This window comes from Euprymna scolopes, chromosome 19, assembly GCF_053919585.1.
Source record: "Euprymna scolopes isolate OS-2025 chromosome 19, ASM5391958v1, whole genome shotgun sequence".
Taxonomy (NCBI): Eukaryota; Metazoa; Mollusca; class Cephalopoda; order Sepiida; family Sepiolidae; genus Euprymna; species Euprymna scolopes.
The window spans coordinates 22,936,679-22,951,582 of NC_136500.1; the positions used below are offsets into that span (position 1 = coordinate 22,936,679).

Genomic DNA, 14,904 nt, shown 5'->3' on the forward strand with positions numbered 1-14,904 from the left:
AATGTTCCTGAACACTCCCAACCTGACATAATTTTTCCAAACAAAAACAAAAGAACTTGGTCAGTCATTGACATAACGATACGCGAGTGCAAGACAAATAATATGAAAAAAAATATTAATATCTGAATTAGGAATTAGTTTGACTATGGAAATGTAAATAAATCAAGGTGATTTCCATTGGAATTGGAAGGAAATGAAACGACCATAACGAAAAGCCACCATAAATTGCTTAATCAGATTGCCAAAACAATTATTTTTCCAATTTTGCAAAAAGTTTTGCTGTTAGGCACGACGAAAGTGTTAAGGTACAGCTTGAATGTCTAAAGTCAAAGCAACTGACCTGATATTCAAGAAAAAATCCAACTAAAAACATCCAAAAGTTGAGACTACTATAATAATAATACTAATACTAATACTACTACTACTACTACTACTACTACTACTACTACTACTACTAATAATAATAATAATAATAAACGAATATAAGAGCACTAGATGAACATGACCTCTACAAAAATTTGGGAATTCTTGAAGCAGACACCATCAAGTTAACAGAAATGAAAGAGGAAATGAGGCGGGAGAATACCTTAGAAGGACAAGAAAACTCATAGAAACTAAGCTATATAGTAGTCGCCTTATAAAAGGTATAAACACGTGGGAAGTATCTCTATTTAGATATTTTGGACCTTTTATAGGTGAACCAAAGAAGAACTGAGACATTTCGACCAGTTGACCATGAAACTAATGACCATGCACAGTGCACTACATTCAAAGGATGACGCTGAACTAGTGTACATGAAAAGAAAAGACAAAGGACAGGTTTGTCTAGAAGTCTGTTTGAACGACGCTAAAAGTCATTAGAAAAATACATAATGCAGCACACAGAAAGGATCATTACCGCATCAAGTGACAATGAATAAATGAGCGAGACAGAAAACAGAGAGGGAAGATATAAGACGAGAAAATAAAAAATCGGAAGAGAAACAACTACACGGACGATTCATAAGGATGACAATAGATGAAACTTACGAAAACACTTGGACATGGCTTTGAAAATGACATTTAAGCAGAGAAACTTAATCCCTAATAACAGCCGCAAACGCGATTAGAACAAACTACATCAAAGCAAAGATTGACAAAACATAAGAAAACATCAAATGTAGACTCTGTAGACAAAGGGACGAAACAATAAACCAAGTGAATGAAGAAAAGTACCCCCCCAAAAAACAGAACACAAGAATAGACACAATCAAGTGAGAAAGGCAGTACATTGTATATCACGCAAACAACCGCAGCTTGAACATCCAGACAAATTGTACAAACACAAACTGGCAGCGGTGCTTGAAAACTGAAATCACAAAATCCTATGATACACGGACGTACAGACAGATAAACCTATCCAAGCAAGAAGACAGGATGTCATAATATTTAACAAAAAAAAAAAGTTCTTCCAGATTGCAGATTTTGTTCGCCGTTCCAGCAGACCGCAGGGTAAATGTCAAGGGGATGGTGAAACGGAGCAATTACACGGAACTGTTCAGAAAGCTGAAAGGAATATGGAACACGAAAAAAGGATAACACAAATAATTGTGAAACATTAGGAAAGCTTCGAAAAACTTGGAAAAAGAATAAGAGAAATTGGAATTAGAGGGGACGGCTAAGAAGACACAACGGATAGTAACAATGAAAACGGTTGAAATATTAAGGAAAACCTTTGAATGCAGAAACTAATACAAATGAGCTACAGGAATAAACCGGGTAGATAGAAACTGCAACAAAAGTAAAACAAAATAAAAAAAAATAGAAAAAAAAAACACCACATGGAACCAAGAAAACTGAAACTGTATCATTGTAAGTTAACCCGCTCTCAAAAAAAAAAGAAAAATCTCGGCATCAACTGTCACCATACTAAATGGCGTGGAGGGTCAAAGACAGAGAATATAAAGCAATCACTAGACCTCCACTTGATGAGTGTGAATAGAACTAGGACATTGAGCAGACTTTTTCCACTTAAATTCAAGTGAAGACCAATGGTCGTTGCCAGCGAGAAATCAATGGTAAACGACCGTTGCGATAACGCAAATTCCTTTGAAAAAGCTATCGAAAGATGTGGAGAGTATTGGAAATTTGAGGCGACTAAAACTCCAGAGAACATCACAGGTTATTCTCAAAGAGAAATCTTTGACGATGGCCTGTGTGAAAACTCCTAAAGCGTTGTCATAATAATACATATGTATGTATTAGAGCGAGACTCAGTCGAAAAACATTTATTATGAATTCACATTTTTATACCCTATACTCATGCTTGTACATAGATTTCGGCGCCAAATCTTCTTCCGTGTTAATCGTCGATCTGTGCTATTTATTGTGGCAACGTTCTTTGCTCTGATCGTGTTACTTTATTTGGTTAGAGCTGTCGCAACATTTCGCGCATAACCTGTTGGTTTTTTCTATGCGAATCGATGTCGAAATATTGTGCAAACTGAGGTCAGATCTATATATGATGGCTGATAACATTCTTCATAGAATACAACGATGCTTTTATAGGGATGGTAATGATCTGTTGCTAGTCACTGGGGAAATTTACGTCGGAGAAGTCGAAACAAAAATCATTATGCATGCAATGTGTCCACATTTGTGACCGTGGATCATGGCAAAGTATTGCACCGTGGTTCTTGTATTTCATGGTTTGCAGGCGTTCAGATGTTTTCTGTACGTAAGTTGAACGACGATTCCGGTTGGAATTGAAATATAAGAAGACAAACAACTGAAATTCTGGAGAAAGTATCTCATGCAACAACAATTAATCTCGAATGTATCTTTACAACGTTATGTACAGAGTATTATTTGGATTATACGGATTACCGTTATAATCTTGAGCGTTTCAGTCAATGTAACCTTCGACCTTTTTCAGGCGTATCTTGTCGAACTCAGGAATCTTTCTGTCGGACTCAGCAATCTATACGTAATCTCGAACAGACCCCTTTCTTTAATCCACGGGAGTAGAATGCTCTTGTTCCGTCAGCCATAACTGGGTATAAATATTTTACAAATCACAATTGTATGTTTAGCCATAAACTTACAGAAGAGTGCAACTTTACAACTAACTTTTTACCAAGCATTTTATCTATTATGCAACGGATCCTTGTGCAAAAAGGTTGAAGATTCAATCCTCAGCGCTAGCGACACTCAAAATATATCTGTTCCAAAACGAATCTGTTAAGATAACATTAGTCTCTCTTTCAGAAGGAAATGTTTTCTCCAAATAAAACATTGGAACAATTGTTTCCTTCCTGTATAAATATAAAGGGTATTTCTATATCAATCATCACTGAAACGGCGATAATGAACAGAGTGGTGGGTTCAGACAAGCACGTATAAAACCGAAAAAAAAATGTTGATATAAAACAAAAAGTAAACTAAAGCTGACTAAAATGGCGAATAAACGTTACGTTTAGTGGATGGTTATAGCTCAAAGATTGTCTAGCTTTAGTTGCAGGACGGAGGGAAGGGAAACGAAGTAGGATTACGTTTCATTTTATGCAAAAGTTGAGACAGGCTTTAACCATAGCCGACAATATTTTAAAGCACACACACACACACACACATATATATGTGTGTGTGTGTGTGTGTGTGTGTGTGTGTGTGTGTGTGTGTGTGTAACAAAAAATATATATTCCAAATTCCTAAATATTCTCCAACATCTTTTCGGGCATGATTAATTAAATCCGAAAAACATCCAAACAGTAGTTACATTGCTTTTATATTTACGCCATCTTTGATTTTTCTGAAAAATCAAAGATGGCGTTTCGAGTTAGTCTTGCTTTAGATGCGAATTTAGTTAAAAAAAAAAAAATAAAGCATATTCAATCCTCCCGCTTCAAAACTGAGAATAGAGATAAACTGGATACACGTTCAATAAACATAAATAACGAAAAATATTAAAAAATATATTTTTAAAAATAATAATAATAATAATAACTGTCGGTAACTCCAATTCTTTAAATACACGGTTTTCTTTCGTTGGAACCACACTAACTTGTACTAATATATATATATATATATATATATATATATATATATATATATATATATATATGCCTGTAAAATCCTAGCGTGGATGAAAGGTTTATGCCTGTAGAATCCTAGCTTGGATGAAACACGGAATATTCTATGTAGCCTAATCGCTATTTATATTTTATAACTTACTAACTCGCTCTACCTACGTATTGAGCACTGTTGAAGTAAATACTTAAAGTTTACGCATAAATGTATACTGTCGTATATTAATTTATGTGAGTGAATAAAGTAGTTGTATATATATGCATATATATATATATATATATATATATATATATATATTTCTGTGGAAATATATTTTTTATAATATATATTAATACTTATCTAAGAAGCTCAATGTAATTACAGAACAATATAATAAATAAATGACAAAAGACTATATTCCAAAGTTCATGATGTTGACCATCTTATAATTTATTCCTTTAATTCAATTGACATTTACAATTGTTGACACTATCTGTCAAGAAATAAATTATAAGATGGTCAGCATCATGAACTTTGGAATATAGTCTTCTATAATTTATTCATTACATATATATATATATATATATATACACACACACACACACACACACACACACACACACACACACATATATATATATATATATATATTAATACCTACAGAGACTAGTGTTTTATGTTTACACAATCTTCACTAAGGAGATGACGATCAACGCTGGTCGGAAGATTAGGAGGATTAGATCCCCGTCACGAAGTCACTTCCACATCTCATACGACAGGGCCACCGTTCACCACCACACAATTAAGGAACATTATAATATTGATGAGGCTTATAAAGCGTTGACCTTCGGGACAAAATCAAAGTGTAGTATCTGTTCCGGCAGATACTGCAAGCAAAGACCATATGTGGGGGCAATCCCACATATAAGACCTTGGTCAATGTAGGGGCAACCCTTCATACCAATTGTCACTATCCAGCTCCCCTACTCCCCGGGGGGTTGGTCCCCATTTCCCCTTCACTCCTCACATTAAAAATCGGCCTTGTGCCTAATTTGCTCAGTGGGGGAGCAAATAAATACCATCTGTTCCGGCAGATACTGCAAGCTATGACTAGCTAGGACTAGCTATGACTAGCAAAGACCAGATGTGGGGGCAACCCCACATGCCTGACCATTAACTAGCTCCCATTTCCCACCTCTCGGGAGCTGGTCCCCTTTTTCCCTTCCCCCTCCCTTCACTCCTCACATTAAAAATTGGCCTTGTGCCTAATTTGCTCGGTGGGGGAGCAAATAAATACCATCTGTTCCGGCAGATACTGCAAGCTATGACTAGCAAAGACCAGATGTGGGGGAAAACCCACATGCCTGACCTTTAACCAGCTCCCATTTCCCACCTCTCGGGAGCTGGTCCCCTTTTCCCCTTCCCCCTCCCTTCACTCCTCACATTAAAAATCGGCCTTGTGCCTAATTTGCTTGGTGGGGGAGCAAATAAATACCATCTGTTCCGGCAGATACTGCAAGCAAAGACCCTATGTGGGGGCGACCCCACAGATAAGACCTTGGTCAATGTAGGGGCAACCCTTCATACCAATTGTCACTATCCAGCTCCCCTACTCCCCGGGGAGTTGGTCCCCATTTCCCCTTCATTCCTCACATTAAAAATCGGCATTGTGCCTAATTTGCTCAGTGGGGGAGCAAATAAATACTATCTGTTCCGGCAGATGATGCAAGCTATGACTAGCTATGACTTGCTATGACTAGCAAAGACCAGATGTGAGGGCAACCCCACATGCCTGACCATTAACCAGCTCCCATTTCCCACCTCTCGGGAGCTGGTCCCCTTTTTCCCTTCCCCCTCCCTTCACTCTTCACATTAAAAATTGGCATTGTGCCTAATTTGCTCGGTGGGGGAGCAAATAAATACCATCTGTTCCGGCAGATACTGCAAGCTATGACTAGCAAAGACCAGATGTGGGGGCAAACCCACATGCCTGACCTTTAACCAGCTCCCATTTCCCACCTCTCGGGAGCTGGTCCCCTTTTCCCCTTCCCCCTCCCTTCACTCCTCACATTAAAAATCGGCCTTGTGCCTAATTTGCTTGGTGGGGGAGCAAATAAATACCATCTGTTCCGGCAGATACTGCAAGCAAAGACCCTATGTGGGGGCGACCCCACAGATAAGACCTTGGTCAATGTAGGGGCAACCCTTCATACCAATTGTCACTATCCAGCTCCCCTACTCCCCGGGGAGTTGGTCCCCATTTCCCCTTCACTCCTCACATTAAAAATCGGCATTGTGCCTAATTTTCTCAGTGGGGGAGCAAATAAATACTATCTGTTCCGGCAGATGCTGCAAGCTATGACTAGCTATGACTTGCTATGACTAGCAAAGACCAGATGTGAGGGCAACCCCACATGCCTGACCATTAACCAGCTCCCATTTCCCACCTCTCGGGAGCTGGTCCCCTTTTTCCCTTCCCCCTCCCTTCACTCCTCACATTAAAAATCGGCCTTGTGCCTAATTTGCTCGGTGGGGGAGCAAATAAATACCATCTGTTCCGGCAGATACTGCAAGCAAAGACCCTATGTGGGGGCGACCCCACAGATAAGACCTTGGTCAATGTAGGGGCAACCCTTCATACCAATTGTCACTATCCAGCTCCCCTACTCCCCGGGGAGTTGGTCCCCATTTCCCCTTCACTCCTCACATTAAAAATCGGCATTGTGCCTAATTTGCTCAGTGGGGGAGCAAATAAATACTATCTGTTCCGGCAGATGCTGCAAGCTATGACTAGCTATGACTTGCTATGACTAGCAAAGACCAGATGTGAGGGCAACCCCACATGCCTGACCATTAACCAGCTCCCATTTCCCACCTCTCGGGAGCTGGTCCCCTTTTTCCCTTCCCCCTCCCTTCACTCCTCACATTAAAAATCGGCCTTGTGCCTAATTTGCTCGGTGGGGGAGCAAATAAATACCATCTGTTCCGGCAGATACTGCAAGCAAAGACCATATGTGGGGGCGACCCCACATATAAGACTTTGGTCAATGTAGGGGCAACCCTTCATACCAATTGTCACTAATCAGCTCCCCTACTCCCCGGGGAGTTGGTCCCCATTTCCCCTTCACTCCCCACTTTAAAAATCGGCCTTGTGCCTAATTTGCTCAGTGAGGGAGCAAATAAATACCTCAAAGTGTAGTATCTGTTCCGGCAGATGCTGCACTTCAATTTCTTGTTCAGTGTCAGTGGAGGAGAAATCCTTCACGACTGAGACAATTTTTATTTTTATTCTTTTTCTCCACATTAAAAAACGACCCTGCTGTCTAACTCTGTCCTGTGGGGAGGCATTGTAAATAGGAACATTGATTAGGCTCAACCTTTAATACAGATCATGTTAGAGTGATCAATAATAAGAAGTCATGATCTCACAGCGAAGTCCATATATATATATATATATATATATATATATATATATAAATTACAATAAGTTTACCAAGGTAATCAAAATGGTAAACTTAAAATATATTATAAATATTAAAGAGTTAATATTTACAAGTAAGTAAAGTAATCTCAACCAGATGTAAAAGCTCAATAAAACCGAAAAGGAAATAGAGCTTATAATATGAACAAATGATTAATAAAACATCTTAAAAACATTTTGAAAAAGATTTAAAAACGTATTTAATTTTAAAAAGGAAGCACAAGATAAGTGGATAGTCCTTAATCCGCGGAGTTTCGAAGAAATACTCTCCTTCTCATCAGAAGTCAGGAATCAGCAAAATGCGGGATCGGATTTTGCATATAAAAGTATTTAATGAAACCACAAGTAAGTCACAGATCTTACTTGGATAAAAAAGGATGATGTAAGGGAAATATGAGGTAAAAGAAAAAATGATAAAAAGATTCCACATGAATGGATAGTCCGGTGAAGGGTAAAAAATCCAAGAATGGTAAAATCCAAGCATTCTTTACCATTCTTGGATTTTTTACCTTTCACTGGACTGTCCATTCATGTGAAATCTTTTTATCATTTTTTCTTTTACCTCCTATGCCCCTTACCTCATCCTTTTTTTATCCAAGTAAAATCTGTGACTTACTTGTAGTTTCACTAAATACTTTTACATGCAAAATCCGATTCCGCATTTTGCTAATTCCTGACCTCTGATGAGAAGGAGAGTATTTCTTCGAAACTCCGCGGATTAAGGACTATCCACTTATCTTGTGCTTCCTTTTAAAAATTAAATATGTTTTTAACTCTTTTTTAAGATGATTTTTTTAACATGTTTTATTAATCATTTGTTCATATATATATATATATATATATATATATATATATATATATATATATATATATATATATATATATATAGTCATGATCATATTAATTGGCACGGTCCAATAAAATCATATTATGTTAATAATATCTTATAAAAATGGTCAGAATCGAAGGTTATTATGTAGTATTATATATGAACTGCTCTTTCCGATGCAAAAATTGGATTTCAAACAAATTGAATACTAAAGAAATTACAAACGGATTATTATTTTCATCTATTACCAGTATAATTATTATTTTCATCTATTACCAGTATAATTATTATTTTCATCTATTACCAGTATAATTATTATTTTCATCTATTACCAGTATAATTATTATTTTCATCTATTACCAGTATAATTATTATTTTCATCTATTACCAGTATAATTATTATTTTCATCTATTACCAGTATAATTATTATTTTCATCTATTACCAGTATAATTATTATTTTCATCTATTACCAGTATAATTATTATTTTCATCTATTACCAGTATAATTATTATTTTCATCTATTACCAGTATAATTATTATTTTCATCTATTACCAGTATAATTATTATTTTCATCTATTACCAGTATAATTATTATTTTCATCTATTACCAGTATAATTATTATTTTCATCTATTACCAGTATAATTATTATTTTCATCTATTACCAGTATAATTATTATTTTCATCTATTACCAGTATAATTATTATTTTCATCTATTACCAGTATAATTATTATTTTCATCTATTACCAGTATAATTATTATTTTCATCTATTACCAGTATAATTATTATTTTCATCTATTACCAGTATAATTATTATTTTCATCTATTACCAGTATAATTATTATTTTCATCTATTACCAGTATAATTATTATTTTCATCTATTACCAGTATAATTATTATTTTCATCTATTACCAGTATAATTATTATTTTCATCTATTACCAGTATAATTATTATTTTCATCTATTACCAGTATAATTATTATTTTCATCTATTACCAGTATAATTATTATTTTCATCTATTACCAGTATAATTATTATTTTCATCTATTACCAGTATAATTATTATTTTCATCTATTACCAGTATAATTATTATTTTCATCTATTACCAGTATAATTATTATTTTCATCTATTACCAGTATAATTATTATTTTCATCTATTACCAGTATAATTATTATTTTCATCTATTACCAGTATAATTATTATTTTCATCTATTACCAGTATAATTATTATTTTCATCTATTACCAGTATAATTATTATTTTCATCTATTACCAGTATAATTATTATTTTCATCTATTACCAGTATAATTATTATTTTCATCTATTACCAGTATAATTATTATTTTCATCTATTACCAGTATAATTATTATTTTCATCTATTACCAGTATAATTATTATTTTCATCTATTACCAGTATAATTATTATTTTCATCTATTACCAGTATAATTATTATTTTCATCTATTACCAGTATAATTATTATTTTCATCTATTACCAGTATAATTATTATTTTCATCTATTACCAGTATAATTATTATTTTCATCTATTACCAGTATAATTATTATTTTCATCTATTACCAGTATAATTATTATTTTCATCTATTACCAGTATAATTATTATTTTCATCTATTACCAGTATAATTATTATTTTCATCTATTACCAGTATAATTATTATTTTCATCTATTACCAGTATAATTATTATTTTCATCTATTACCAGTATAATTATTATTTTCATCTATTACCAGTATAATTATTATTTTCATCTATTACCAGTATAATTATTATTTTCATCTATTACCAGTATAATTATTATTTTCATCTATTACCAGTATAATTATTATTTTCATCTATTACCAGTATAATTACAACCAATTTCATGTTTGACATGTAGCGTTAACTTTTTGTAGTCTTATTATGTTTATTTAATGTTAATTTTTAAAAAAATTCTTTTTCAGATAATTTTTAGACAGCGTTTGCTTTGAATTAATTTAAATCAAGGAATTTTCGTCATGGTTAAGACTAAGGAACACAGCGGAAACCTCGGGAAGCGAGCGATAGCGTGTCATTCCAAAGGAGAGGGCTATGATAAGATTTCTAAGAAGCTAAACCTTCCAAAATCGACCGTTCGTGCCATCGTAAAGAAGTTCAAATCACAATGTCACGTTATGAATTTGGAAGGTCGGGGGAGAAACAGGTTACTGTCCGCGAGAGCAGAGTGAAAAATAGTTCGACGTGTCAACCAAAACCCAAGGATCACTGCTGGGGAGATTGTAGAGGAACAGAGAGTGAACGTGTCTCGACACACAGTTGGTAGAGTTTTGAAGAGAACTGGTGTGAAAGCATGTCGTCCGAGGAAGACTCCCTTATTGAAACCTGTGCCTCTGAAAGCAAAGCTAGAATTCGCAAAGCACCATATTGATAAAGATGCTGCGTTCTGGAAACATGTTATATGCTCCGACGAAACGAAATTTGAGTTATTCGGCCATAATAGTGTTTCTTCTGTTTACAGGAAATCTGGCGAAGCCTTCTTGCCTAACAACACCATACCAACTGTGAAGCACGGCAAAGGCAGTTTGATGTTTTGGGGATGCTTTACTGCCACTGAACCAGGACGACTTGTTAAGGTCACAGGCATCATGAAAAATGGAGGATTATGTTAAAATCCTGAATGAAAACCTGAAGGACTCTGCTAGAGATCTGTCACTTAGTCGACGTTGGTGCTTCATGCAAGAGAATGACCGAAAGTATTCGGCAAATCTGACTAAGAAATAGCTTGAGGACAACAATATCAATGTTTTGGAGTGGCCATCCCAGAGTCCAGACCTCAATCCCATTGGAAATTTGTGGAGGATTTTTAAATTGAGGGTAATGGAGAGGAAGCCTAAGAATCTCGTTCAGTTAGAGGATTATTGTCAGGAGGAATGGGGTAAATTTACTGCTGAAGAATGCTATAAGTTAGTGGAAAATTATGATAAAAGACTACAGCAAGTAATTAAGGCTAAATGCCATACAATCGATCATTAGAATTACGGTGCCAATAAATTTGAACAAAAGGAATTTTGAAATAACGTTTGTAATTTCTTTATTATTCACTTTTTTTGGGAATTCGATTGTTGAGTTGGAAAGAGCAGTTCAAAATATATATTATACTTTGTAATTTCCTTTTATTTAACCTTTTCTGAAGGATTTTTAAGACAAAATGAGGTTTTATTGGACCGTGCCAATAAACATGATCATGACTACAGCAAGTAATTAAGACCTATGTAAGATTATTGGGAGAGAACCTCAGCAGAGTGTCTGATTATTAAGAAAATTTCGAAAATAAAAGCTTAATATTTATTCATATATGTGTTACAGAAGATCAGAAAACATCGCTGCGGTCGGTTTCAAATCTAAACAAGTTGAACAAATAATTCCACTTTGTTCTAGTTTGAAAGAAACAGTACCGATGTATTTTGGTCTTCTGTAAAACGTACGTACACCCACACAGACACACACACAGACACACACACAATGTGTGTGTATGTGTTTGTGTTTGTGTGTGTACATCTATGGGGAGTTGCAAGGAAAAGAATGAGATCGATTTTTAAGAGGAGATAATGCAAAACTCAACAAATTGTTTTGGAGCTTATAATTGTTATTGATAATCTCTCTCTCTCTCTCTTTATATATATATATATATATATATATATATATATATATATATATATATATATATATATAAGGAGAGAGTGATAGAGATAGTGAGACTGAGAAAGAAGAGATGAAGAGAAAAACAGAATAACAGCGATAAAGTGCGATGCTGTCATTTTTTATTTTATTTTCTCAGTTGTAAACGAGCATTCATCAAAGACCAGTGCCTGCTGAGTGAAACGCAAAGGTGCAACGTTTTGTTGGACCAGAAGTATTTCGGATCTTGTATCAGCAAGCTGGGTTTGGATGATGTCAGGCGACACGTGACTATGTGCAAGATGAACGCATGCAGCTATTTCGACACACCGACCATCTACAATACCATTATGTGCGACTCCATCCGCCATTTTGCCGAGCTGTGTGAAAAACACGGAGAAACATCCGACTGGAGAAAAGTATCTGGTTGCGGTAAGTATTATTATCAACAGAAGGAAATGTATACAACCTCGTTTCTTTTCTTTCCGATTTATTAACATAACTAATTTTCTGATCGAACGGAGGCAATTAAATCGATCGAAATGGATATTTTATGCATAATCAGCAGCAGATAAACTGGTTACCAAAGTTCAAGTAAAACGAGCAGAAATATCCGGCTTTGCCTGTAGCAATATCTATCTATATAAATTTAGACATGCTTATAGATTTATATATTTGTATGTACATAGTTTACTTCTAAAGTAATTAACTGAACATTTGTAGTTTTCGTACAGACCTGCTAGGCGTAAAGGGAGTCTACATTTTATAGAAATGTATTAGAAAGAGGGCAGAGGAGTACTTTTGATTTTTGTGCAGTTTTGACAATAATTATTAAACACCAATTAATAAATACTCCTTCTGAAGTATTTTAAAAGAGTTTTAGGGGGAACAGTGTTGGCATATTTTAAATATGCATTGAATTTTATCTATATCATTAGACACCATTTATGCAAAATTTCAATTTCTTCGTAAGAGCACTTTAGCTTAAGCCATAAATTTTATACAGTTTTATAATTAAAATATGTAATAGATTTTTATCGATAAGGATTCTAGGCATAAGGTCTGGTTACATCATCAATTGGTTTAATTTTTGTAGTCGGACATAAATGTAGGGCAATACTATTCTGTTTGGGGAATTCATTGTATCCATCCTGTGACGAGTACTGTTCTAGTCACGTAATACAAAAAAAAAAAAAAAAAAAAAAAACGAAAAGCAAGAAAAATGGTCTCTGCTATGGAAATAACGTGTTCGCCATTGGAACTTTACTATGTGGTATACTTTTCACCACTACACTAGATCTTTATAACGTATTAAACTTTCTCTCAACAATAAAACTTTCAATACTGATCTATAGTACTCAATGATCTTAACCATTCAAATGCTCAAACACCTTCTGTCAATTACAATTAAATAGCAAATGATGCTGGTTATACGTGGTTATACACTTTCCAACGTGTACCTGTTCTTTATACCATGACATAAACGTCTTTTTTATATTGTCGATAAGATAATTCAACACTATTTCCTATTTCTATACTTGATCTATGTTTTGGATCAACATGTTTGCCACAATATATATATATATATATATATATATATATATATATATATATATATATATATATATATATACATTAAGTTAAGGATGCAAATAAAATATGATTATGTTTCTGATTTTTTTAGATGGCAATTGATAATTCGTATAATTTAGCTTATTCTGAATTCTTTTCTTTTCTTAAGTGTTATTTTCATAAAGTTTCGGCGGATGTTACCTCTGACCTTCTTTAAATGTATCTTGTCGAACTCGGGAATCTTTCTGTCGGACTCAGAGATAAGCACAGAATTTCGAATCACACCCTTTATTTTAATTAGGAAGTATCATGTCCTCGTTCCATCAACCATGATAGAGTAGAAATCTTAAGTAATTCGTAATTGTTTCCTTAGCCCGAACTAAAGTGTGTACCTTCAAACTCTAGAAGAATGTCACCTATTACTGAATTTTACCAAGTAATTTATTCGTTACGTCACGAGTCATTGTAGGCAAGATACACCTGGTGAATTTTGGAGATTACATCCACTGAAACATAAAAATATTATTCAAGATGCGAAAAGTAATTCGAATAAGCCAAATAATATAAAATGTTATTATCAAAATATTCCGAATAAGCTGATTATGAAAGTCTATCTCTAAAATCCTGCGAGAATTTCATAAACAAATAAACAAACACACAGCAATTACACTTCCAAATATACCAGATAATCACGTTGACACACTGGTTCTTGTTAGATCACCGACATTAATCAATATTGCGCCTAGTAAATACCAGATAGGTATTTGGGAACACCAGACGTTGTATGTAGGAGAACGTCGATCCTTCTTTGCAAAAGTTGCGAAAACCTAACGTCGTCATCTCCCATAACATGCGACTGGGGATAGCTCGTGAATTTCATATTCACATGAAACTTCTTCTTGCGGAGGAAGTCAGTTCAACCTGTCTAAGGTGAGTGTCGCTTAGTTACAACTTATAGTAACTTTTTCATCATGACTATTAAGGATGAATATAATATTGAAATTAGATGCATTTGTCTATTTTTGCATATAGAAACAATTACAACTCCCTTTATTCATTCAACTCGTTGATTAAATGTCTTACGCCAAGCTGAAACTGCTAGTGAAAACTGCCGTTGAAAATTATTACTCCGTCTATTGTCATTTTAAAGCATTTTTATCAACAAAAAATAACGTTAGCTACTGAGGAAGCTCCATGAACAAGGATGATAGTAAGGATACGTTTAATCAGTTCTGCAAGATCTGTAAAAAAGGAAAAATCATCCTCAGATTTAGAATAAGATTTCATAGCA

General features: G+C 34.5%; 1 protein-coding gene across 8 annotated transcripts in view; it reads left to right on the top strand.

Moving 5' to 3' along the window:
- The window catches only part of LOC145303489 (uncharacterized), a 731,279-nt gene that overhangs the window by 33,998 nt on the left and 682,377 nt on the right, over positions 1-14,904 (top strand). For all 8 annotated transcript variants that reach the window (XM_080144908.1, XM_080144909.1, XM_080144911.1 and 5 more), the window contains exon 7: positions 12,202-12,473. In XM_080144908.1, the coding sequence (XP_080001034.1) occupies positions 12,202-12,473 (272 nt within the window). The remainder of the gene's footprint in view (positions 1-12,201; positions 12,474-14,904) is intronic.